The 27,909-nt window shown below is 43.1% G+C and overlaps 1 protein-coding gene across 1 annotated transcript; it reads right to left on the bottom strand.

The window, feature by feature from the left end:
* Positions 1–27,909, bottom strand: LOC124621953. The gene is made up of 2 exons (XM_047147475.1): positions 26,761–27,909; positions 1–1,371 (listed from the first exon to the last, which is right to left on the bottom strand). The coding sequence occupies exons 1-2, from the start codon at positions 27,087–27,089 to the stop codon at positions 963–965; spliced, it is 738 nt and encodes a 245-aa protein (XP_047003431.1). The 5' UTR covers positions 27,090–27,909; the 3' UTR covers positions 1–962.

The following is a 27,909-nucleotide window of genomic DNA, read 5'->3' as shown; positions in this document are numbered from 1 at the left end:
TGAATTTAGTCAAATATGATCTGTTTATTCACTTAGTCGTATACACAAGTGTTTCAGAAATTTACAGAAAGCAGTCACAATGAACAAGATGAAACAGAAAAATCATTCTCTCTGCTGATACTGCAAAGAAAGCAATGACATGCCTTTTCACTGCTGCAATTCCCATAACACATACCCGGTAGCATCTTTTAGTAATTTGCTATGATGCCTGCAACTGACTGTAAAGTATAACGTCACACACTATATTATCAGAAAAACATTTTTCCAAATGCATATCTAAAGCTCCTAGGTAAGCTGTCCATATATGAAAGAAGCCCTTAGAAGAAACTTCATTTGCAGCTGTAATAAAGAATTACAAATATAGATAGCCATAGGAACAGTATGTCACAACTACATGCTATAAATATTTCTCAACACTATCAAGTGAGAGATCATCAGATGAAACTGTCCCAGTGCGTTCCAATATTGGAACAGTATTAGTGCCCCGTATACAAACATACCATCTAAGGAAGTTAATGTACAGTATCTATACCTGCCATTACTGAACTGTGATGTATAATGTGAAGTGGGTTGCTCTGAACAATAAATACTGGTTTTGCAATGTTTCTTCATTGTCTACCTTCCCAATTGGTATTATCAAAATATAAATGAAAATTTTACCTATCATCCAAGCATTCTCATTCATGTATATGTTCAAGTATACATCCTTATAAGTAGCTACATTAACGTTTCATATTAAAAGAGCACTGAAATTATGTAAGCAGTTAGTAATTTAGATCTTTTTTTTTTACATTTAATTTCACTGCAGGTCATCAATTTCTCTGTAACAAAGAAAGCTAAACTATTTGAGAGGCTCCACAAATTCTTTGGCCATCATTTAGTATCTCCATAACTCTGTCATTCAAACCGCTGAAAAGCAACTGCAGAGGGAAGAGTATGGTGCTTAACACATATCAGTTGTATCATCCAGTTTCAGCACCGGCAGTAGCTGCAGCAGTGGCAGCTGCTAAAGTACCAAGTCCTTTCTTTTCAATGGCAACAGCCACTGCTGCATCCAGGAAATCACCATGTTCAGCTACCACAGGCTCTGTGGGGGCTGAACACACAGGAACTGTCTGCCGGTGACGCTGCTGCTGAGTCAATGTGGAAGGCCGCTGCAGACCATGACTGTGTATTGCCATCAGTACAGCTTCATCTTCTAGCTCAGTATGTCCACCTCCTCTGCTGTTGACTGAACTTTGCTCTGTGCCATCCTCAAGAAGCGGTGGAGGAGGAACATTTCCAGGAGGCAGTGGTACCAAGCCCATGTCTTCAAGAACACGATTTATAGTGTTGTCCACAAAACAGCGTGCCACTTGCCTTGCTTGCCATCTGAAACGATAGAAGTAAAGATTCAAATGTATTTGAGATTCATCATGAGACATCCAGAAATGAAAATGATAAATTTACACTGAGAAATAAATAAAAAAATAACTAAAGGCATACTTCCATGAGGGGTGTGAGAAGGCAAGAAGTAGAACAAAGATGATCTGGGAGGAGGCAAAGGACCAGAAATAAAAATGGGATGATGCTATGGGAAATTCTGCCAATTGAAAAATCACAATATAGGCAGTCTTTCCAAACTTGCCATTGGCTGGGATTATAATATTTCTGACATCTGTTACACCTACTTCAGACTATTCACTCAACAATCATTATTTGTCAATACCCATAATATTGTGGCAATACCTTTGCTGGAGTTACAGGGATTCTACGTAAAAGAGAATTCTTCCATCTTTTGGCAATTTTAAGGACTGTTCAGCTTGCTTAGGTGTTCTCATTGAATACACTGAGCTAGATTCTGAACCTATGTCACTGATTTTATTGTAGTAAGTCTCTCTCTTAACCTTAATAAATTCATTTTGATATGGATGTACCATGTGCAGATTCATAATCTGAACACTGGATATTGATTGGTAGACAAAATAACCTGGTGATCCTCAAACATTCCTCTCATCTCATCTTTGGAGCTCCCACTTTGTGCATGATGTCCCACTTGTGCCTGCAACCACAAACCACTCACTCTTCATTATGTGCTGTGTGAGAGACTTACTATGTGATGTATTACTCCATAAATTTACTAAGAAACAATTACTGGCATCCATAGGTTAATCCTCTGTACTGCTACACAATTAAACCTGTCTAAATAAGGGTTGCCAGGCTCACTTTGACTCACAAAACAGGGCTTCAATTGTCACTACTCATACATCACTAATAAATTGCCCTGCATCAATTCAACTAGTTTAAGAACGATTCTGCAATCTGACCTTTAGACTGGAAAATATACACTATTAACAGTTCAAATACTACCTCCAGCTGACTCCCTTCAACTTCTAATGATTAATCGACAGGAATACAGCTGAAAGTAAATTGTGAGAAAGACACAAGAAATACCACACTTCAAGTTTCCACTAAATCAAATGGAATTTGTCGGTTTCAATTAGACCTTGCCATGCCCTCATCCATTAAACACACCTTAGAGTAGCTAATGTCTCCACAATTAATCTGAACCCTCTGGAAAATGAGCATGAGCACGCACTCTGAAAACTGGAAATTACTCAACCAGAATTCCATATCCATGTATGAGAACACACTTTCAAATTCTTGTAGGCTTTCAATACTTGAAAAACTAACTTGCTCAGCCACTGACTACCAACTTCACAAACACACTTCGAAATTTCACCTCTGCCCCAAGCAGTCCAAAAATTGCTGATACATCTACGAGGGCTGCTGGCTGACTATTCCATTTTGCAAGCTGCAAACCACTCCACAAAACTATTTCAACACTCAGGCAGTCAGCCTTACGGAGCAATATCTCGGCACTCTCACAGGTCATTTCCTGCTTTCATTAACACCATTACTCTGCACAATTCTGCTTCCCACCACGGCTTTCAAAAGTTTGCTTCCAACATGTGGTGGAAAACAAATGTCTTCAAGGGAGACACTCTTGTCCTTGAGCTTCTATTGTTGGTTCCAAACATAACTGCTGGTTCCAACCGCAACTCGTTTATAAGTATTACAGAAAGACTGGGCCGTGGCTGGCTGAAAGCCTTCTGGAAACTGGTCCTGGTGTCTATAATAGCTGAAAGGACATGCCAGCTGGCATAGTCTGGTGGTGGTTCTGATCAGGGGTCTGCGTGATTCACTTTAGTGGTTTTGGTCTGAAAGAGATATCCATGTCTGTTCCACAAGCAGCTAGATAAACACATGTGGACTCAGGCAGAGTTATCCATCAATGAGCAACTTTATTCACAAGATCTTCCATCTCCAATGACACACTACATTCTGTCATCACTTCACACAATGTTAAAGAGTGTATTGTACAAAGTTATTGGTTACAAGGACTGATGGCTTTCGCTGGTCTTCATCTTTTGAACCTTGGGTTCACTGAGCTCATTCCGAGTCTAAACTGACAAAGTTGTCCGCGTGCTCACCATTTGGTGGGATTCTAGTGCATTAATGAATGCAATGGGCTTAGCAAGTTTGTAGGTTAGACAGTGTGGTATGTCTGGAGTCAAATTTTACCAAAATGGAGACTTTAATGTAAGGTTTACAGAAAAACAGAACAGAAAAGAGTACTTACACTAGCTTTCAACCTCTTGCTCTTTTTCTAGCAAAAGTGCACACCTTCACACACATGCGCACGCGTGCGACAGCAGTGAGACTGACTGTTGATCAGCGATTATTGAGAGCGGTTGCCTGGGCAGATGGAGGCAGGGAGTGTGTAAGGAAGAATGTACGAAGCAATTGATTGACTGATTGATAGATGGGGGTTAGGGGACTAAATAGCGAGGTCATCAGTCCCCTTGATTCAAATGTTACTTGCAGAAGATAGTGGGCAGGTCCAATCACAGGTGTCACACTACAAAGTGAAGAAGTTAAAACACACACAGGGGAAGACATAAAAGGGCACATCAAATCTAGAAACTGGAAAAACCGATGGATAAAAGAGTGGTCTTTCCATGGGGGAGTAGTCATGGGTCCCAGACCTAGAAAACAGGAAGGGAGGCCCTAACCACAAACAAGCTGCCCCAGCTCCAGGTGCAGAGCAAAACCTTATAACTGAAAATAAAAACCACTTTCACATAGGAAACTGAGGGCAAGTTCAACCAACTGTGAATTGTCTGCTAATATTAAAGACAAGAAATCTGGAAGGCTATACTTAGTATAAAGGACTAAAATAAGAGGTTTTTCCACCAGTATATGGGATACCATTAGTCTGGCTCCACAGCCACAGTGTGGGTGAGCTTTCTACGACCAATACTTAGATGGCATAAGACAGTGGACTCCTTCCGAGAGCAGCAGAAGGAAAGGTGCCAAACTGCATTAGTCTCCTTGATGGTGTGGAGCTTATTACTGGGAGTGGTAGTGCACCAGGTATCATTCCACTTTCAGGCAAAGAGGGATTTGATGTGTATCCGCATATCTGCACCTGGAATCATCAAAGGAAATGGGGGAGAAGTATCTACCTCTCTAGCCAAACAATCAGCCAGTTCATTCCCTGGAATGCTAACATGACTTCAGACCCAGAGGAAGACAACGGAGCACGTGGCATAGCCAAGGGCAGAGAGGAGGTCATGGATAGCAAAGAGCAAAGAGTGACATGAGTAGCAAGTCTATAGCCTGCAAGCTACTCATTGAGTTGGTACATATTAAAACACTGTGGAGAGAGGCCTGAGAAACACAATGGAGGGCCCTGTTAATGGCTAGCTGCTCTGCTGTGAACACACTACATGATCCCAGCAGTAAATGGTGTGCCATGCCAGTAGGAGATGTAAAAGTGTATTTCGACATCTACTGTTTTAGAATCATCAATGTAGAAGATTGTGGCACCCTGGAACTCTTCAAGAATGGAATGTACAAGATGCTGGAGTATCATGAGGGCAACCAGAGCCCTTATGATCTTTTAATAAATAGGTCGGTTCTAATCTGTGGTCTAGGCACCATTCAAGCAGGGGTGTGGGAGAAAATACACATTGCACATTCCAGTGAATGGAGATCCCGAAGTATGACACATTCCAACCGCTAATTCCATCCAAGGGTAGATATCAGGAGGTAGACTTCCAACAGTTGCAAAGAGGACAGGGTACACAGGATGGTCAGGGAATTGTCAAATGGTGACTGCGTAAGAAACCAGGAACTGGCCCCTCACATTCGTAAAGAGGAGACTGCTGACAGGACTAATGTGAAAGGCACTGATTGCGCATCGCATCTCACAATGATGAACATGGTCACAAAGTTTCAGAGTGGAAGGAGCCACTGAGCTATATACCTGACAACCATAATCTGGTCTGGACAAAACCAGAGTGCAGTAAAGACGGAGAAGAGCAGCAGGGTCTGCACCCCAAGATGTGTGGACCAGGAGGCAGAGAGCATTAAGCTTCTGCATGCAGGCAGTCTTCAAGTGGCAAACGTGGGGCGGCCACGTCATCTTTTTATCAAAAATAAGGCCCAATAAATGGGTCTGTGGTACAACATCTATGTGCTGGTCGCATAACAAGGTTCTGCATTAGGTGTACTATGGGTCGACAGCAAAAATACATAGCCCGCATTGTGGAGGGAGAGAGCTGAAAGCCATGGGAGGGTGCCCATGCAGAGGTCCATCGGATAGCGCCTTCAAGCTGGTGTTCAGCAGATGCTACCAAGTGGGAGATGCACCAGTCGCAAAAATTGTCGACTTGCAAAGCTGGAGCTACCAGAGGCGCAACAGAGGTCACAAATCCCATTGATGGTGATGAGGAAGAATGTGACACTTAACACAGCACCCTGCGGGATACCATTCTCCTGCACCTGTGGGGTGTTGAGTGAAGTGACAACCTGAACCCGAAAGAGTTGGAGGGATAAAAACACGCAGATAAAACTCTAAAAGGGGCTGGGAAAGCCCCAGTCATGGACAGTAACTAAAATATGACAAACCCAAGCCATGTTGTCGTTTTATGTAGATCAAAGAACACTGCTACAATCTGCCAGAGGTTTGTAAAAGCCTGTCACGTTGCTCTTTCCAATCTGAGTGAATGGTCAGTTGGAGATCATTCTTCCCAGAAGCCACACTGATACGGAGACGAAAGGCTCCAAGATTCAAGCACCCAATGTAATTGGAAGCTAATCATTCTCTTGAGCAGTTTACAAAGTACATTCATCAGGCTAATCGGGCAGTAGCTGTCAAGAGATGTTGGGTTCTTCCTGGGCTTAGGGATGGGGATAACTACGTTGTCTCGCCATTGCAAGGGGAAGGAACCTGTGAGTCAAATGCAGTTAAGACCCTGAGGAGATGTTGCCTCTGAGTAACATCCAAGTGCTAGATCATCTGGTTGTGGATGGAATCTGGTCTGTGGCTGTATCCTGTGAAGAAATAAGAAGCTGCAAGAATTCTCATTCAGTGATGGGTTCATAACAGGATTTGGCTTGGAGGAGGTTGAAACATAGGACTGTTTGTTCAACTCGGTGTTTGTGCCGGAGAAAGGTAGCAGTATAGGAATAGGAAGCTGATGATGTCGCGAAGTGTGTCACGAGGTGTTCTGCAGGGAACAATGTACCAGTACACAGAGCACCCTGTAAGATGAGACCCTTGACAGTTGACTGTTACTGGTGGTCCAGAAGGCAATGGAGCTTGGACCAAACCTGCGATGAAAAGGTACATCCCCAGGGAGGAAAAAAGTGCTCACAGCATTCCTTTTTACTCTGCTTACCAAGGTAGCGAGCCTTAGCACCGAGATTCTTAAAAGCGATAAGGTTGGTCTATGAAGGGTGTCATTTAAATTGTTGCAGCTCCTGTCAGCACTCCTGGATAGCAGCTGCTACTCCTTGGTCAACCACAGTACCAGTCGAGGACTAGGGAAACCTGTGGATAGGGGGACAAGCAGTCCCAGTGGCAGGAAGAAAAGTAGCGGAGACATCTTGCATGAATGTAGCAATGTGATCCAGAGAGAGGTGTTGCACATCACAGCATATAAAAAGGCTCTGCAGAATGCCCAACATGTGGGCCTGTCAGCAGCAAATGATAGAATCACAGTAAAGTGCTTACTGTGACAAAGATCATCATGGGGTGACCAATACAGGGAAGCCACGAGAGCAGGGGAGGAGACAGAGATGAGTAGCAAAAAAGGTACCATGAGCGGTACTGGAGTAGGTAGGGGAACTATCACTGACAAGGGAACCTCCCCATCGCACCCCCCTCAGATTTAGTTATAAGTTGGCACAGTGGATAGGCCTTGAAAAACTGAACACAGACCAATCGAGAAAACAGGAAGAAGTTGTGTGGAACCATGAAAAAATAAGCAAAATATACAAACTGAGTAGTCCGTGTGCAACATAGGCAACATCAAGGGTACAGGGAGCGCAGGAGCACCGTGGTTCCGTGGTTAGCATGAGCAGCTGCGGAACAAGAGGTTCTTGGTTCAAATCTTCTCTCCAGTGAAAAATTTGCATTCTTTATTTTCGCAAAGTTATGATCTGTCCGTTCGTTCATCGACGTCTCTGTTCACTGTAATAAGTTAGTGCCTGTGTTTTGCGATCACGCCTCAAAACCGTGTGATTAGTAGATGAAAGGACGTGCCTCTCCAATAGGAACCGAAAACATTTGATCCCAAGGCCTAGGTCAACCGATTCCTCCACAGGAAAACACGTCTGATATATTCTACACTCCTGGAAATGGAAAAAAGAACACATTGACACCGGTGTGTCAGACCCACCATACTTGCTCCGGACACTGCGAGAGGGCTGTACAAGCAATGATCACACGCACGGCACAGCGGACACACCAGGAACCGCGGTGTTGGCCGTCGAATGGCGCTAGCTGCGCAGCATTTGTGCACCGCCGCCGTCAGTGTCAGCCAGTTTGCCGTGGCATACGGAGCTCCATCGCAGTCTTTAACACTGGTAGCATGCCGCGACAGCGTGGACGTGAACCGTATGTGCAGTTGACGGACTTTGAGCGAGGGCGTATAGTGGGCATGCGGGAGGCCGGGTGGACGTACCGCTGAATTGCTCAACACGTGGGGCGTGAGGTCCCCACAGTACATCGATGTTGTCGCCAGTGGTCGGCGGAAGGTGCACGTGCCCGGCGACCTGGGACCGGACCGCAGCGACGCACGGATGCACGCCAAGACCGTGGGATCCTACGCAGTGCCGTAGGGGACCGCACCGCCACTTCCCAGCAAGTTAGGGACACTGTTGCTCCTGGGGTATCGGCGAGGACCATTCGCAACCATCTCCATGAAGCTGGGCTACGGTCCCGCACACCGTTACGCCGTCTTCCGCTCACGCCCCAACATCGTGCAGCCCGCCTCCAGTGGTGTCGCGACAGGCGTGAATGGAGGGACGAATGGAGACGTGTCGTCTTCAGCGATGAGAGTCGCTTCTGCCTTGGTGCCAATGATGGTCGAATGCGTGTTTGGCGCCGTGCAGGTGAGCGCCACAATCAGGACTGCATACGACCGAGGCACACAGGGCCAACACCCGGCATCATGGTGTGGGGAGCGATCTCCTACACTGGCCGTACACCACTGGTGATCGTCGAGGGGACACTGAATAGTGCACGGTACATCCAAACCGTCATCGAACCCATCGTTCTACCATTCCTAGACCGGCAAGGGAACTTGCTGTTCCAACAGGACAATGCACGTCCGCATGTATCCCGTGCCACCCAACGTGCTCTAGAAGGTGTAAGTCAACTACCCTGGCCAGCAAGATCTCCGGATCTGTCCCCCATTGAGCATGTTTGGGACTGGATGAAGCGTCGTCTCACGCGGTCTGCACGTCCAGCACGAACGCTGGTCCAACTGAGGCGCCAGGTGGAAATGGCATGGCAAGCCGTTCCACAGGACTACATCCAGCATCTCTACGATCGTCTCCATGGGAGAAAGGTGGATATAACTGTACTAGTGCCGACATTGTGCATGCTCTGTTGCCTGTGTCTATGTGCCTGTGGTTCTGTCAGTGTGATCATGTGATGTATCTGACCCCAGGAATGTGTCAATAAAGTTTCCCCTTCCTGGGACAATGAATTCACGGTGTTCTTATTTCAATTTCCAGGAGTGTATACGACACTGTAGACGGCATGTGCGTCACGTGACAGGAATATGTTGTCGACCCACCTAACTTGTACACTTGGCGAATGGGTAAAAAGATTCTTCTACCTTGCCCGATTTAGATTTTCTTGTGGATGTGATAATCACTCCCAAAAAGTGATCAAAACATAAGAGTTTGTCACATAAACTGAAAAAAAAAAAAAAATTAGACTTTTCACTCAAGGGAAGGCTTGAACCAAGGACCTCTCATTCCACAACTGCTCACGCTAACCATGGGACCACGGCGCTCCTGAGCTCTCACTGTCCTTGATTTTGCTTGTTACGCATGGACTACTCAGTTTGTATATTTTGCTTATTTTTTTCATAGATCCACACAACTTCTTCCTGTTTTCTCGATTGATCTGTGTTGAGTTTTTCAAGGCCTATCCACTGTGCCAAGTTATAACTAAATCTGAGGTGGGTGCGATGGGGAGGTTCCCTTGTGAGGAGACACAAATCAAAGTCTGTAATAAATTGGTCAATTAGAAGACCCCAACCTGTTGAAGTGGCACTCCATCACAGGGGGTTGGAGTGCATTGAAGTCCCTGAGGAGGAAGTACGGAGGCGGAAGATGCTGTATTAAAGTAGGCAATTCAACATAAGGAAACGGCCTACGTGGAGGGGGGTAGACATTGCAAATGGTGATTGTTGGGGTCATTTGCACTTGTACTGCTATTGCTTCCTGGTTGGTACGAAGGGGGATCAAGTCACTAATGATATCGGTGGGAACCAAAGTGCAGACCCTTCCAGATGCTATCCCAGGGCCATCAAGGTTCTGACAGAGCACCTGATAATCATGAAATGTTTGAGAGTTATCACCACAGGAGTGCATTTCTTGAAGAGCCAGACAAAATGCAGAATAAGAGGAAATGAGTTGTTAAATTTCTGGTAGTTGACAGTAATATCCATTACCATTCCACTGGATTATTGTGTGGCAAGAGTCCAGGTGAGACAAAAAAAAGCCAAGGGGAGGTCATTTCACTGAGTCAGCGGTCATCGCTGATGAGGATGGGCTGACATCTATAAAAACTGTGTCTGATTCAGGATGAGGAGGAGGTGGCAAAGCCCCATGGGAAGCCAGGGAAGCCCTATCCTTGGAGGGAGAGAGAAGGTGTTGGTATTATCAGTAAGGGAAGGGGATGACTTCTCTGGCTGAGGAGGAGGGGGTGGGGCAGTTCCTTGAGGGGAAGGGACGGAAGGCGCCAGGGGGGCAAGGGGAGAGGGGAGGTAGGATAGGGTTAAGGAGGAAGGGAGAAGAGGAGAAGACGTAACTGACTCAAAGGTAGAGGAGAGTCGGATTGGAGGATAAGGTCCCTATGGAAAATGAAACCCTGTGTCATACTGTGCGAGGAGTGATATTCACTGGGACGTCTCCTAAATGATCACAGGCACGGAGGAAGACTGACTGAGTGGTAGATGTTGTCTTTATAAGGGGGGAGCCAGATCTCATCTTGCTTAAGGACTCAACTTCCCTGAACTTATCCTCGATGTGTTAGGAACCATGGAAAGGGTTTTGCCTCAAGCTGGCGGGCTTGGCCCTCCTTCGTGGGTGTAGCCAAGAAGGGCAAGGCCAGGAAGGCAAAAACAGGAACTGAGACAAAACTATTCCTAGGAAGAGACGCAGCCACAGATGAGTGGCAGGGAGCTTAACACATTTCATGTGCCAAACATCCACCCTGGTACCACCCACTCCGTACAGGGGCTCACTTCATTGGTATCAGCCAGCCGCACCAACAGCTACCTGTCTGGACGGTTGTTGTTGGGAGTTCTGGTGCTCTACAAGGATGAGGAATCACTCCTAGACTTGCACAAGGTGTTCACAGTGCAGGAACCAGCAGCAGGATCCCTGTGGTGTCATGGGGTTCAGCCAGATGGGTACATAACAGCCCCACCACATGGACTGGCTACCACGCTGGTGACCTACCAAGAAAGCAAAAGGGCTTTGGTGGGGAGGGAGAGGAAGGAGGAAATGAGAGAGGAGAGGATGAGGAGGAAGGGGAGAGGAACCATGCCAAAGACACTATGGAGGAGTTCTTCCCCATCTGGCTGACAGTACATGTTTCAGCTTTATAGATAAAGTTCAAACCCTGTGAGGGGGACCAGAAAAAGAAAGTCAAAAAAGAGGAGGAAAAGCAAACAAACCAAAACCGCAAGACAAAGTGAAGTCTGGAGGCTAGCTCGGCCGACATAAATAAGAACACCAAGAGAGGGAAAGGAAGGGGCTAAGTGAAAGGTTAAGGACAGGGAAGGAGAAGGAAGGGGAAGGTAAAGCAGCCCAGTAAAGAAGAAAGGCTGCAATAACTTGGGGACCTGAGCACGCCACACACGTATCCAGAAAAGAGCTGTGGGCCCCCTGGGAGGAACGCACAAGGCGAGGAGGGGGTAGTTGGATAGTGTGAGCTATATCTTTCCACAGATCACTCTGCAGTTGCCCGAGATGAGTTTAGAGAGGAGAGAGTATGAGAGACAGAAAGAGGGAGTGGTTAGGGGGAGGCGGGGGAGAAAATGAGAGGACGAATGGGGACCGAAGAGACAGAGGAAGAGGGATGGAGAAGGGAGGAAAGAAAGAAAGGAGGTGGGGTGGAAAACAGGAGGAAGGGGGGTTGTAAAAGGGGGAGGGAGTGGGACAACGAGGAAGGGGGGGTAGAGGGAAAAAGAGAGAGAGAGAGAGAGAGAGAGAGAGAGAGAGGACAGTACACAAACTGGACAGCGAAGGAGTGATGTGGACAGAAAAGAGAATGAAAAAGATAAACTGAGGCAGTGGGAAACAGGTTAGTGGAAGTTTAGGTCAAAAGAACTGGTAGAGCTTAAGAAATGCTGGAAACAGATTCCTACCTAGTGCTGGATGATGATGATGATGATGATGATGATGATGATGATGGGGATGATTTGGGTTGAGGGGGTGCTCGACATCATGGTCATCAGCGCCCTGACAAGAATTCAGCACGCAAATCTCACAAGTGGGGACGAAGGCTGTCCCCACATGCACAGCAGTTTAAAAGTCTTCCGCTCTTTCCCACCAATTTAGGGATGAGGCATGACAGTTCACAAAATTTCACCACCCTTGTAACACTGGAATCGTTATCTGCGAGGATGGTTGGCAGGTCTCCAGCGAGACTGAGGGCTGCCCTAATATCAGTATGTAGGACACGCATAGCCACAATATGCTGAACTGAAATCGGCATGCCACAAACTTCGCAGAGTGGTGGTTTCTCCCACTGGAGGAGGAAGCCATGTGTTAAAGGGCTATACCCGATGCACAGTCTGGTAAGCAGAACCTCCTTCCAGTGGCGAGGCTGACATGGAAGTCCGCCATGCCTTTGTGGTTGATTTGAATGACTGCAGTTTGTTGTCTGTCACCTGCAACCATTCAGTCTCCCACTGATGCATCTGTCAGAAAATGAGATGATGGCGTGCAACGGGATGGGACATTTATGGACAACACTCTCCTAACATGCTTCCTTGGCAGCTTTGTCGGCTATGTCATTGCCCTGTATCCCAATGTGGCCAGGTACCCAGCAATCACCACCTTGCCACGGCGTTGGAGCTGCTGTAAGGAGTCGTGGATGAGGTTAATCAGCACGTCCACTGGATACACTTGGTGAAGTGCTTGCAGTGCACTAAGAGAGTCTGAAAGGACAAGAAACCTGTACGGTAATGTCTGAACAATCTCCAGTGACATCAGAATGCCATATAATTCTGCATCATAATTTGTAAATTGTTCTGAAAGATGCACTTCAAAAACCCGATCAGGGAAAACAGCAGAACAACCAAGAGCATTCTCTTGCTGGGATCCATCTGTTTAAACAATGATGAAACTGTGGTATGTACTTAAAATGGACGAAAACAAAGTTGTAAAAACAAAATCTGGAGTACAGGTTTTCTTATACTGTGTCAAACTTAAAATCATTTTGGGCCCCTGAAGATGCCAAGGCGGCAATGCGGTCCATCCCTGGCTGTGTATTTTGATGCCTGAGAGACCCAGATCACAGAGTGTCTGTAGCATGTATACCAAATGGCTTGGTCGCATGGGACCGTTTCCTGAACAGTCGTTCCAAGGTGGGTTGGATCACTGAACTAAATGTCCATGACTGAGGTCAAGTTGAGATTTTCAGTGTCCGTCGAGACAAATGATACATTACCGAATCCAGAGTGGGGGTTCTCCAGCCTCTGCACACAGACCCAGAACTTGGCTAGTCTGAAAGGCTCCAGTCAATATCCGAATGCCTTCATGGTGGACAGCATCTAACATACTGAGGTAGGAAGGATAGGCCAATCCACAGATCATGCTGCCATAATCTAAGTGTCATGGAACAAATGCCCTACAAAACTGCTGGAGGAGGGACCTGTCAGCTCCCCATGTTTTTCTGCTACTGCATTTCAAAATATTCAATGACTGGAAGCCACTTGTTCATAGGTCTTTCAGGTGTGGAAGCCAAGTTAATTTAGAGTCAAATAATAAACTCCGATGAGCATGGTTAAAATTGACGCATGTAGTCTTCTCGGGTGAGAATCTAGAACCAGTTGTCTGGGTCCAGGTTTCCAGCCTCCTAATGGTCAGATGTAGCTGCCTCATCAGTGGAAGAGCAGAAGATTGCAAAGTCATCCACAAACAAAGAGCATTTGACAGGTCTCCTGACTGTGGAAAAAGTGCCATTGATAGCAATGGCAAACTATGTGACACTGAGGCCACCGCCTTAGGGCACCCCATTCTCCTGAACATACCAGTCAGACATGGCATCGCCAATGCGATAACGAAAATGCTGGTCCTCGAGAAAGGATTGGATCAGAAGTGGTAGGTGTCCACATAGTCCCCATTCATGAAAGTTGGCAAAGGATGTTGTACCTCCAAGAAGTGTCATACACTTTTTTGAGGTCAAAACCTAGTAGTGGAAGAGAGTATCCAAATGGCTCACATACTGAAGTAGCTGCAGAAGTCATTTGTGTTCAGTGCATTGCAAGTTCGGCAACTGGATGGTCATGTTTGTGGTTTGCCACAGTTCGGCTGTGGCCATTCATGTGAGTAGGGAGTTGGTTGCTTGTCATGCCCATATAGAATGTTCCACAGTAACTGAGCATAGCTAATACACAACACAGCCGATTTCACATGTGGCCCTGTCTTTTGTAGGGTTGGAAACGCCTGTGACTGGACTGTGGTAGCAGATGAGGGAAAGTGTATGGGACAGATCTTGCAACTGATTTGCTCATAAGGAAATGACCCATAGGGTGCAGGATTGCAATAGGGATGGACAAGGATAGTCTGTAGGTTGGATGGGTGGCGAAACACTACTTTGGGTTATGTGGGTAGGATTTTGGATACGATATCAGTCATCTCAGGGCATGACGAAAGGTAGCCAAAGCCCTGGTGAAGGATGTGGTTGAGCTTTTCAAGGACAGGATCTTACGGGGTGATCGAAGGAGCGCTGGCTAGTGGCTGGCTAACAGGTCTACTAGTGTCTGATGAGGAGCTGGCATGGGAGATCTGTTTATGGGTGAGATGTATAGGATACATTTTGAAGTTTTTCACCTCAGCTGTTTTTGAGAAGTATTCATTTAATTATATTTTGCACAATTGGCCAATTTTGACCTTAAAGGCTATTTTCAAGTGCAGCAGGTGTTGCTGTGTTGCACAGTTTGTAGTGGTACATGTTGCTACAAAACATAGCAACACGTCTCACTTTCCTTTGCTAGACTGATGAAAAATGTGCAATTGAATAATGTTACTTTAATTAGCAGAAGAGTAAAGAGCATCTACTGTGCCCCTGTTTGTGGAATTTATGTGCAGGCAGGAGAAAGAAAAATGGAGGCACAGCACAGAAAGCGACGGTGGATGCATAATATGGACTCGCCTGTGATGGGTTACTTGCACTTTGCAGTCTTGCTTTGGGTAGTGTTGTGGACTCCAAGGAAGAAAGGGGTCTGTTGACAATCGTCAAGCACTAACGAAAAATGAGGGTTGCCATACAGAGTCTATGCCAGGCTATCTTGAGTTAAGTACAAACTGGTTTTGGTGAAGCATTGAAGCATCATCTATGAACATGTCTGAAAAGCTTTGTTAATTATCAGTTGTTATTTATATAGTTATTTATATTTATATAACGGGAAAGCGCTGGTAGATAGACACAATAAAAAAACACACAAACACACACACAAAATTTCAAGCTTTCGCAACCAACGGTTGCTTCGTCAGGAAATAGGGAAGGAGAGGGAAAGACGAAAGGATGTGGGTTTTAAGGGAGAGGGTAAGGTGTCATTCCAATCCCGGGAGCGGAAAGACTTATCTTAGGGGGGAAAAAAAGGACAGGTATACACACACACACACACACACACACACACACACACACACATATCCATCCACACATATACAGACACAAGCAGACATATTTAAAGGCAAAGAGTTGCCGGCTGTTCAGAGCATCCTCCTACAGGCCAACCGCAAATTAGAACAGCACGCCACCCTCCACCTCAAAAAACTATCCAATCTCCTGGTTTCCCACCTCCGGAAAGGCAACTTACTCACCCTTCACAACCTTTCCAGCAAACCTCAACCTCCTCTCATTGCACACAGACCCAGTCTCTCCCATCTACTCAATCTCCCACTTCCGGCTCCACTCCCCCCAAAACCTCAAAATTCCAATCAACACAATCTGGAACCACAACACCCTAATTCAGTAGTTAACGTTTCCTCCAAACCTCTCTCCCAATCCGAAACCTCTGTCCTATCCAAAGGCCTCACCTTCAGCCCCACTCCCAGATTCAACCAAACAGCCCTTGTCAAAGATTTACTGTCCTACACCCGTACTCTCTGCTGGAAATATCACTTTGCCACGAAGAAAAATGATCCTAATCCTACTTCTAATGTTCCAACTCCCCAAGACACTATCCAAATTGAACCCTGCCTGGAACAGTTCCGTCCTCCGTCACAGCGGGACCCACCTCCTCTTCCTCAAAATCACCCTCTCCAAACCTTCCAGGAATTTCTGACTTCCAGCCTTGCCTCTCAATCCTTCTTAAAAAACCTTAATCCTACTCCCAACATCACCACTGCTGAAGCCCAGGCTATCCGTGATCTGAAGGCTGACCGATCCATCATCATTCTTCCGGCGGACAAGGGTTCCACGACCGTGGTACTTGATCGTCGGGAGTATGTGGCTGAGGGACTGCGTCAGCTTTCAGACAACACTACATACAAAGTTTGCCAATGTAATCCCATTTCTGATGTCCAGGCGGAGCTTCAAGGAATCCTCAGAACCTTAGCCCCCTACAAAACCTTTCACCTGACTCCATCAACCTCCTGACCCCACCAAAACCCCGCACCCCTACCTTCTTCCTAAAATTCACAAACCCAATCATCCCGGCCGCCCCATTGTAGCTGGTTACCAAGCTCCCACAGAACGTATCTCTGCGTACGTAGATCAACACCTTCAACCCATTACATGCAGTCTCCCATCCTTCATCAAAGACACCAACCACTTTCTCGAACGCCTGGAATCCTTACCCAGTCTGTTACCCCCGGAAACCATCCTTGTAACCATTGATGCCACTTCCTTATACACAACTATTCCGCACGTCCAGGGCCTCGCTGCGATGGAGCACTTCCTTTCATGCCGATCACCTGCCACCCTACCTAAAACCTCTTTCCTCATTACCTTAGCCAGCTTCATCCTGACCCACGACTTCTTCACTTTTGAAGACCAGACATACCAACAATTAAAGGGAACAGCCATGGGTATCAGAATGGCCCCTTCGTACGCCAACCTATTCATGGGTCGCTTAGAGGAAGCCTTCTTGGTTACCCAGGCCTGCCAACCTAAAGTTTGGTACAGATTTATTGATGACATCTTCATGATCTGGACTCACAGTGAAGAAGAACTCCAGAATTTCTTCTCCAACCTCAACTCCTTTGGTTCCATCAGATTCACCTGGTCCTACTCCAAATCCCATGCCACTTTCCTTGACGTTGACCTCCACCTGTCCAATGGCCAGCTTCACACGTCTGTCCACATCAAACCCACCAACAAAGAACAGTACCTCCATTATGACAGCTGCCACCCATTCCACATCAAACGGTCCCTTCCCTACAGCCTAGGTCTTCGTGGCAAACGAATCTGCTCCAGTCCGGAATCCCTGAACCATTACACCAACAACCTGAAAACAGCTTTTGCATCCCGCAACTACCCTCCCGACCTGGTACAGAAGCAAATAACCAGAGCCACTTCCTCATCTCCTCAAACCCAGAACCTCCCACAGAAGAACCCCAAAAGTGCCCCACTTGTCACAGGATACTTTCCGGGACTGGATCAGACAGTGAATGTGGCTCTCCAGCAGGGATACGACTTCCTCAAATCCTGCCCTGAAATGAGATCCATCCTTCATGAAATCCTCCCCACTCCACCAAGAGTGTCTTTCGGCCGTCCACCTAACCTTCGTAACCTGTTAGTTCATCCCTATGAAATCCCCAAACCACCTTCCCTACCCTCTGGCTCCTATCCTTGTAACCGCCCCCGGTGTAAAACCTGTCCCATGCACCCTCCCACCACCACCTACTCCAGTCCTGTAACCCGGAAGGTGTACACGATCAAAGGCAGAGCCACATGTGAAAGCACCCACGTGATTTACCAACTGACCTGCCTACACTGTGATGCATTCTATGTGAGAATGACCAGCAACAAACTGTCCATTCGCATGAATGGACACAGGCAGACAGTGTTTGTTGGTAATGAGGATCACCCTGTCGCTAAACATGCCTTGGTGTACGGCCAGCACATCTTGGCACAGTGTTACACCAACTGGGTTATCTGGATACTTCCCACTAACACCAACCTGTCAGAATTCCGGAGATGGGAACTTGCCCTTCAGTATGTCCTCTCTTCTCGTTACTCGCCAGGCCTCAACCTCCGCTAATTTCCAGTTGCCGCCGCTCATACCTCACCTGTCATTCAACAACATCTTTGCCTTTGTACTTCTGCCTTGACTGACATCTCTGCCCAAACTCTTTGCCTTTACAAATGTCTGCTTGTGTCTGTGTATGTGCAGATGCATATGTGTGTGTATGCGAATGTATACCTGTCCTCCTTTCCCCCTAAGGTAAGTCTTTCCGCTCCCGGGATTGGAATGACTCCTTACCCTCTCCCTTAAAACCAACATTCTTTTGTCTTTCCCTCTCCTTCCCTCTTTCCTGATGAAGCAACCGTTGGTTGGGAAAGCTTGAATTTTGTGTGTATGTTTGTGTGTCTATTGACCTGCCAGCACTTTCGTTTGGTAAGTCACATCATCTTTAATTTTCTATAAACCAATTTCTTTCTCTTTGACTATTCTATTGTCTTTCAACTTTCTCCTCCTATCTTACAGAGATTTTTTCAACATGAAGTGTATCTATTAAAAGGGTACAGATACACCTATATTTCAAATAGATAAGTATAGCATTATCTTAGTAATTTGTTGCAGGAAGGTAAAGATTTACTATAAAAATTGAAGAAAATACTAGAGTACAATAAAACAAGATATTTATTTCCACAATCTTTAGTATTGCTGTAACCCTTTTCTTATCTGGACTGTACAGTGATAAGGAAACACTTTTTACACAGCTACAGCTGGAGATCATGAAAAAAATGACATAGTGACATAGACTGAAGTTGTCTTTCTTTTTATTCTTTCTGCTTTCTCATGAAAATGTTCAGTTTCCTGCAGTAAGTTGAATGGTTGGAGCTTGTATTAACGATGTCATCTGAATGGTGGGTGGGGGGTGGAGATAAGGCAGAAAGTTATAAAAGTTAAGAAACTACAAAGTGACATACTAATATAAGCCATGTTATTCAGAAGCACTTATAAACACATAAATAATAACAGAATATGGAGATACATGAATGGTAAGAGAGAAGAAGGAAGTAAGAAACTAATATTTTATACAGATTTTTGGGTAAGACCACTACGCTGAGGAACAATCTCCCCCCCCCCCCTTCTCTCTCTCTCTCTCTCTCTCTCTCTCTCTCTCTCTCTCTCTCTGTGTGTGTGTGTGTGTGTGTGTGTGTGTGTGTGTGTGTGTGTGTGTGTGTGTGGAATACAAAACTAGTAAAAGTAAAATGAATGAAAACAGGAAAGTTTTTCCAGAACAGTTAAAGCATATGGGTTTACCAGGATTAATTGATTCCTTAGACTTTTTCTTCTTTAAGTAGATGTTGAAAAAGAACAATTCTGAGATTTGTAAAAGTGGAAAGTAAGATAAGATGAAATGCCAACATGTAATTCCTTAAGGTAAATAGCAGGCTAAGTTAAGCGCCTCATGCTAATTAAACAAACCATGTCATTAGAACAATTACCTTAAACAAGTATGGTGTGGAAGCTGGAGAAAACAAAAGAGAAAAACTGCCTCTACAATACTAACGAAGTTTCTGAAATACAAAGATAGAAATATTTACATGGTCAGAAAATAAATGGGTTATGCCGTGGTGACAAGTGTAAGAAAATTGATGATGATAGTATGTATTAATTTGATGTTGAAAGGAACACAGTGACTTTAGTTCACATGAGACCTCGATATAAAAGTGACATTAATTTATGGATTGCTTATGAGATAAATCATTGTCTCTAGTTGTTTATGTTATTCCACCAGCAGCTTTGATCTTAGTGGGGGAATCTGTAGTGGTACATCTTGCTATAAAGCAAAGCAAAATATCTCGCTTTCCTTTTACTGGATTGATAAAAGATGTGCATGTGAAAAATGTGACTTCAATTAGCAGTAGAGTAAAGACCATCTACTGTGCCTGGCTCTGTTGGAATTTATGTGCAGATATGAGAGAGAAAAATGTGGGCATGGTACCAACGACAGATGCGTAATTTGGACTGGCCAGTGAGGGGTCACTTGCACTTTGCAGTCGTGCTTTGGGGGTGCCGTAGACTCCAAAGAAGAAAAGGATCTGATGACAATGGTCAAGCATTAAACAAAAATGAATATTGTTGTTTAAAGTCTATGCTGGAATATCTCAAGCTAAGTATGAACTTATGGATTTGGTGAAGCATTGAAGCATCATGTATGAACATGTTGTCTGAAAAGCATTATTAATTATCAGTTGTGAGCTGATAACAAATTTGAATACAGAAGAATAATGCAAACAGCATTTTGTGATTTCATAGTGAGTTACTTAAATCTACAAGCTGTCTTATAGGCCACACTCCTCTGCATACTGGAAAAAGTCAGTGGTTAAATATGTGGCACTGCGTAGCAGGACCACAACATCAAGAGAAAACAAGATGGTGCCCAGGAAATACAGGAAAGAAGGTAACTGTTATCACATGGGGAACACTTAAAGACTTGGCATCTCACAATACATCGATCACTTACAGTCAACCCACAATACGAAAAACACCCCAAGTTATCCCATTATTAGACAGCGGATGTAGCCAGTCTCCCACATGTCCAACCCCTCATCTGCTTTGTGGGAGATGGGCAACAGCATAAAGTAGGGGATTACCTGTAGGGGCAAAGTACAGTGAGGACTGATATTTAATTTTATTTACACATCAAGTTCCATAGGACTAAATTGAGGAGCAAATGTCCAAAGTCATGGAAAGTGTCAGTACACAAAATTACAACATAAAAGTAATAACAGATAAAAATAAAATGTTTATGAGCCTGAAAAAAGTCAATCCTTACGTACTGTCAAGCTCGTTCCGTATATAAATACCTTCATTAAATGGTAAAGTAACCTTGAGCCAAACAGGTCAACTACAATAAGTAAGTTGGCATAGGATGGTGCTATGTGAGTACCAATGGCAATACTACTCATCTGTTGATAGATCTGGCTTTCGAAAGGAAAATAATTATGGGTCAGAAAGTGCCTGGGTAGGAGGGTAAAGAAAGAGGTTGTGGGTTTTGTAACACAAGGACATTAGGAAGGTTGGTATCCATTAGTTTGGAAGTGTTGGTCAACAAAGGTGCCAGCATTGTACCAGTAGGGAGACCTGTAGGGTTGGATTTGTGGAGTTTGGAGAATAGGTAAAAGGAGTGTGTGTGGAGAATAGGTAAAAGAAGTGTGTGTGTGTGTGGGGGGGGGGGGGGGGAGGGGGGGGTTGCAGGTGAGAGGTATGTGTTGGTAGTGTCTGTCCTTATTTAGTGTGTTTGTTTAAAAGTGTTGTGAGTAAACGTTGCAGTTGAAGGCTGCAGTAATAAAGTGGTGTTCGGAGTTACAGTTTCCCATCTTAAAATAAGAAGAACAACAAACAATGCCTCCCTGTGTTGTCCCAGCATGCAGATCTGGCTACAGAGAAAGTAAGTAATTTTTTTATAGACCTCCAAAAAACAAAGTAGAATTTTCCAATCGATGAGAGCAATACCTCGGAAAGACAGAGATGTGACTCTCATTGTTATGTGTGAGATTCACATTTCGCTGTGGAACTTATCACATAAACAGACTTGTTTGTCATCAACGGTAAACAAGTTAAAATGCCAAGACCAAGGTGGTCACTAAAACCAGGAGCAGTTCCTCATTTATTTCCAAATTTACCGAAATATTTATCGAAATTCGCCAGTACAACACTCTCAAGTGAGAAGTTGTGGCAAACAAAACACTGAACGAGAAGTTACGATGTGTCTCAGTTTCGTGTATCAAAGAAAATTTACGGAATGAAACGGTACCGGATGCAGCAGTAATTTCATTAAAATGATCATTACAGAGTAAGAAACTAGAAATTGTGCTATTATATAATAAACAAAGAACACCTACTGCTTAAATAAATCTTCTATGAAAGAAGCTCTCAGATGAACAGCGCAAGACGGCTGAGTCAAATCTCATAGATCATTCTAAACTCCGTAAGAAACAGAACATCAGAGTAGACTCTATGATAAAAATATGCCAATTGAAAAACAATAAGGTAATCGGTATGATAATGAGTGTCTTCTGGACAACGTGCTCTTAAAAATTAAGTTGTCCAATGCATACAGACACTATTTGAAGCAAGCATTGTTGCCACTTGCTCCCGAAACAAGTCTACGAAATTTCATAAAGGGTCTCAGATGCTCATGCGGAATCAATGCGCACTCCTTGATTTGGTATTCAGGTACTTCTGCCCCCTATGTGTTGGTATCTAGACCACACAAAAAACACTGTCAGTCCATATGTTGATAGACTTCTTGAAGAACTATCAAATAATATCGAAGTTACAATCTGGTAAGATGGTCCTGCTTCCTAACTTAAAAATAGATATATTGCAGAGGCTCTGAAAGTTCTAAGTAAGAGTCATGGCAAAAGAACAACATGAAAGTACTTTGCAACTTCTTACGGGAAGAGGCCAGTTGATGGAATTGGTGGAGCTATCAAACGCCAAGTTTGGTCTCATGTAAAAAGCAGGAAATGCAACTGATTCTGTGAAAACATTGTTAAATTCTCCTTCTAATGTGATGGCAATTCTTATGGGTCTCTACCTGACAGCTGCTTTCACCTTTCTGAACAAGCATTTGATGGACGTACACCTGTTCCAAAAGCAATGTTTGATGACCTTCAGCACCTAAAAAAATTTTGTCCTGTCAAAGCCCAAAAATTTTATGCATCGCTCCCAGTATTAGTTTCAGGTAATGATGTAGGCCAATTTATATCAAGTGACATTTTAACTGTTTCAAAGACTAACACACAAACAATATATTTATAGATTTCACTACAAATTAAGTGACATTTTAACTGTTTCAAAAACTAACACACAAACAATATATTTATAGATTTCACTACAAATTAATAGGCAGTCATCTTTTTTGCCGACATTTTTGTGACATGAATCAATTGTAATGTCAAACCCACAAACAATAAAAAGAGGTGTGCCACAGGGCTCCATACTTGGGCCCTTCCTGTTTGTAGTGTATGTTAACGATATGCCACAGTATTTACCCTGTAAAACAGTCCTCTATGCAGACGATACAACTTTTATCAATTCAGGACAGACTCTCGAATCTGTACGAGAAAAAAATAACATAATATTTGAAAAATCGGTTCATTGGTTTAGTGCAAACTCCCTATTCATAAATGAAACAAAAACTGAGGAAATATTCTTTAATTTAAAGGTATCAAACAAAGAAAATACGTCTGTTAAACTGCTAGGAATGATGATTGACTAGAAACTTAGCTGGGATAAACATATCACATACGTCTGATCTAAACTTGCACGTGCTATGTTCCTACTTTATAAGCTTAGGAGTAATGTCAGCCAAAACTTACTGCTGCATTCATATTTTGCTTATATCCACCCCCATCTTTCATATGGTATTCTGCTCTGGGGAAATTCTCCCAATTCAATATCAATTTTCAGATGGCAAAAAAAAAGCTCTTTGATGTACAGTGGGTTTATCTCCTAGGGATACATACAGGGAACATTTCAAAAAACTTAACATCATGACAGTTCCTTGTTTGTACATCTATTATTGCTTACTACACGTAAAAGAAAACATAGCTCAATATCCCCTTAGGTCATCTGTCCACACCCACAATACAAGACGAAACCCCACAATAGATCTGCCACTCTCTAGACTGTCTAAGATACATAATAGTTATATACTTAAAAAGAAAGATGATGTGACTTACCATACGAAAGTGCTGGCAGGTCGATAGAAAAACAAACAAACACATACATACACACAAAATACTAGCTTTCGCAACCAATGGTTGCTTCGTCAGGAAAGAGGGAAGGAGAGGGAAAAACGAAAGGATGTGGGTTTTAAGGGAGGGTAAGGAGTCATTCCAATCCCGGGAGCGGAAAGCTCTTCCCTCTTTCCTGACGAAGCAACCATTGGTTGCGAAAGCTAGTATTTTGTGTGTATGTATGTGTGTGTTTGTTTTTCTATCGACCTGCCAGCACTTTCGTATGGTAAGTCACATCATCTTTTTTTTTAAGTATATTTTTCCCGCGTGGAATGTTTCCCTATTATATTCACACATAATAGTTATAAATATGTAGGCCTCTAACTGTTTAATATGCTCCCTAAAATTGTACAAACAGTATCTACAAGTAAATTTAAGACAACATTGAGTCAATGGCTCAAAGGTAAAGCATTTTACCCAATTGATGAATTTAAAGATTGTAATATGGTAGATTTGCTGTTTTAACATAGAGAAAGGTACCTCTGCCTGTAGTAGGACCTAAATTTGTATCAACAGCTTAGGATAATGACATAGTGTTATCAACATGTATATGATAATGACATAGTGTCATCAACATGAATACTTCCTGCTTAATATAAATCTGTATAATGTTTTCCTTTCTATCGTAAAATTAATAATATATAAAATTCCAAATGTGTGCTATTGTACTACACTAAATTTCACATGATTTACATATACATTGTTATGAGAATATAACCATCTTTATACTGTAATTGAACTTATTGACGAAGCCCATTGTATAAGAAAATACTGAACGGCTAATAAAGATTCTTATTCTTATTTTTATATACTACATTAATGCAAAAAGTCTACCTACATAATAAAATGTGCCAGACATGTTATTTATCAGTGTAACATCATAATACTTATTTTTTGTTTAGGATCCAGGATTTTGTTTGAAAATTAAAACCACTTTTTTCTAAAAATTTTGTTTACTGAACTCTCGTCATGTTTTCCCTGGGCTCTTCAAATATAATAATGTAACAGTTATTGTGGTACAGGTTTATGGAACTTTCTGTATAAAGTATGTTTTGATTTATAAAAATATTTAATACAAACATTTCCTTCTGTTAACTGCCCAAGACTTACATTGCAAGCATAACTTCGTAATATGAGTTACCATGGAATGACACTGGTGAGCTTTTTAATGTTGATGTGTCTACCAGTTTGTTAGCTCAAGAATTTGGAAGAAAGAAAATTGTATTTTTTTCTTTATCTATTGATAAGTTGAACACATCTATGGTTTATAGTTATTTTTTAGTCCTGAATCAGATTATAATACTGGAATTACTTAATTTCACACTCAATAAAAATGACTGCATGTTCAACATTACCCCTACAAAATTACAAAGTGGGATAATTGCGTAAAGATACTGAGTGGAGATTGTAAAATGGTACGATGATGATGATATTCCATATAATATTTTGAAAAATGCCAAGGACCTACATTAAAAAGTGTCTGTATTGCAGTTAGGCCTACATCATAAACAATGTGTCATGGGGTTGTGCATAGTGTTATAACAATATCAGTCACACACCACCGAGGGTGGAATTTATATTTTTCTGAGAGTCCAGAATTAAATCTGATGTTTCTACAGGACTTGCATAGCTTTGTTCTAATTTCTTCTTTAGGTCAAAGGGTACAACTGAATAAATTAGGCCTTGAGCATCCCCAAGATCTTCCTCCACATGGTATAAGGCCTTTATGAAACAACACGTGTATTTCTTTGGAGAAACCTGAGCACCTTCAGAAGTGCCAAAAGAATACCAGAGATTTATTTGTAGTTTAGACCTTCTACAATGAACTGAATAATTTGTTTTAAATATGTGAGCTAAAATATTAGTGGAAATCATGCTTTGTCTTCAACTGCGATGAGTCTGGATTTTGCACTGATCCAACTTGAGTAGGAGCTGTTGGGAAAGAGGGAAAGGAACTGAATAGGGTGTATGCTGCATCAGGTAGAGACTCAACAACCTTTTGTGGCCTGTGATGCAGCAGAACACTCTTACTTGTCACCACTGAAAGTACGTAAGGGTGGGGCAGTTCAGAGTTCACGAATGTCTGAGCAATACCTACCCAGGAACACTACACTGCTGCTTCAACAAATGGGTTGATGGGGAAGGCTATGGTTCGTCATTGGTTCACTACAGATTTTATGACTTGTATAGAGAAATATTGTATGTATGCAGTCAAAGTGCCATTTTCAACATTTGATGAGCATGCTAGCCATGTTAGTCTACGACCAGTCGAAATGGCAATACAAAATAACTTGTTTAGTGTGCTCGCCGTGTCATTTACTTGACAGACTACAACCTCTTGACAAATGTGTGTTTGCCTCTTTTAAAATCAAATGAGGAAAAAAAGCTTAGCCATATATTTTTGTGTTCTCTTTATGTGTACTGCCTCAGTTTTAATTTTATTTGATAAGTTTCTTTCAAAAAGTGTTTATTTCGGTATTTGTAACAAATTCCTTTCAAAAATTGCTCATTTTGGAACTTCCATTACGTATTGGTTGGGGTAATTAAAAAATGGTACAATTATTCAGGGAAATGTTCAAAAGTTGTAGAAAAGTGTTGGCTTCGTTACCCTTGACAGCAAATCAATACTCAGTCCACAATATGATATTGCAGTTTACTTTTACCTCTGACTCAGTGGGGTAAAAGTGAACACATGGGGTAAATGTCAACTTGTTATTATGTCAGTTAGAAACAACAGATGAATGAATCCAAGAGCAGTGCTTTTATTTCAGGTCTATGTTTAAATTTAGCAAGCTAGTAATTACTTCAAATCAAAGGCAGAACTTCTCAAAATCGTTTACAATTGCTCCACTTGAGCCACAGATGGATAAAGATATTTTCTGTATTTAAAAATACCAATAAATAATCAGTAATACAGACATGCAACTATTGTACTAAAAGCCATTCAAAGGACGCCAGATTACATTCATGTCCTAAATTTAACTTCTGCAATAGTTACATGAACTCTGAAATAAAAATAAGTTGATTACCTGTGTAGCTGCCATATATTTTGTGTGTGAGGTTGTGGCATCTCCACTGGGTAAATGCCAAAGAATGGATTTACAGATACTGTTGGCTTCCTATCTGGAGGCTGATCAATCACATGCGCATCTTTACTTGTACTTGGAAACTCACTGCATGTGCAACGTACAGGGCCTCCTCGTATAACTGAACGTTCCTCCTCTGACTTTTTTAGGTGATATTTTCCTTTAATCTGCCACACATATCTTGCCTTTTTTAGTGGTCGCAAATCTTCAAGGCTGTCTGATTCCGATGCATGGGCTGAAGTTTCACCTTCTTCGTCACTTGTCCAGCCCATAACAATTTTTATAGGCCCTAAAATATTACGCTAACTACACAATCACAATTTTCAGATTGTGTGATTTGCTATAGGCTGTACCTGATCATTTACTACCACTAAAGTGTAGTACCATCGTCAACTTTGTAACTGTGAAGACACTGTAAACAATTAATCCTAAAAGCTTACCTCACAACTGTAATTGCTCTTACAGCTTGCGCAGTCTCTACATTACACAAGTAACACTAAACTGAACTTCTTTTTTAGTTTGATGTACATCCCTACTTTCCGCTGGGAGCATCAAAAAATAGTCTTTCACCTACGCAATTCCTTCTTTCATTGATCCAGCCAGTCACCTTTTAAACGGAAAGGTACACACACGGGCTAAACAGAGCACCGAGGTGCTGAAGACTCCTGAGCAAATAACAAAGTTATTTCATTTTGCGCTATTGCATGTATTCACACAATTCATAATACTTCCTCCTCAACGTTCTGGAATCAGCCTACACTCATACTGCCCATTTTCTGTCGCTGGAGGCAAATACATCATCGTTCTTTCAGTCTACGAACAGAGAAGTAGCAGTTGCTATTCGAATGTAAGAGTATTGGTGAAATGTTTTCACAAAATGAAACACGTCTGTATAATTTACATACAAATATTATAAACAAATATCACAACACACCGCTTGCCAGTCATTAACTGTAGCGATTTTTCCCACTGCCTCCTATACCGAAATAAGTATCTCTGCTTACAAGACGCGTCGTCCGAAACGATAGGATCTTCCTAAATACAGCTACTATATGCCATCAAAATTTTCTGCGCAACTGCGTTTCGCTTACT

Source organism: Schistocerca americana, chromosome 7, assembly GCF_021461395.2.
Source record: "Schistocerca americana isolate TAMUIC-IGC-003095 chromosome 7, iqSchAmer2.1, whole genome shotgun sequence".
Classification (NCBI taxonomy): domain Eukaryota; kingdom Metazoa; phylum Arthropoda; class Insecta; order Orthoptera; family Acrididae; genus Schistocerca; species Schistocerca americana.
The sequence above is the reverse complement of the archived record's forward strand: the minus strand, read 5'-3'. Positions and strand labels throughout refer to the sequence as shown.

Bases quoted from the DNA above. Each gene is read 5' to 3' on its own strand.
- LOC124621953 (XM_047147475.1), bottom strand. From the start codon at position 27,089: ATGGGCTGGACAAGTGACGAAGAAGGTGAAACTTCAGCCCATGCATCG. The intron at 1,372-26,760 runs GTAATCAACTTA...CTATCGTTTCAG, and splicing joins AATATATGGCAGCTACACAG to ATGGCAAGCAAGGCAAGTGG.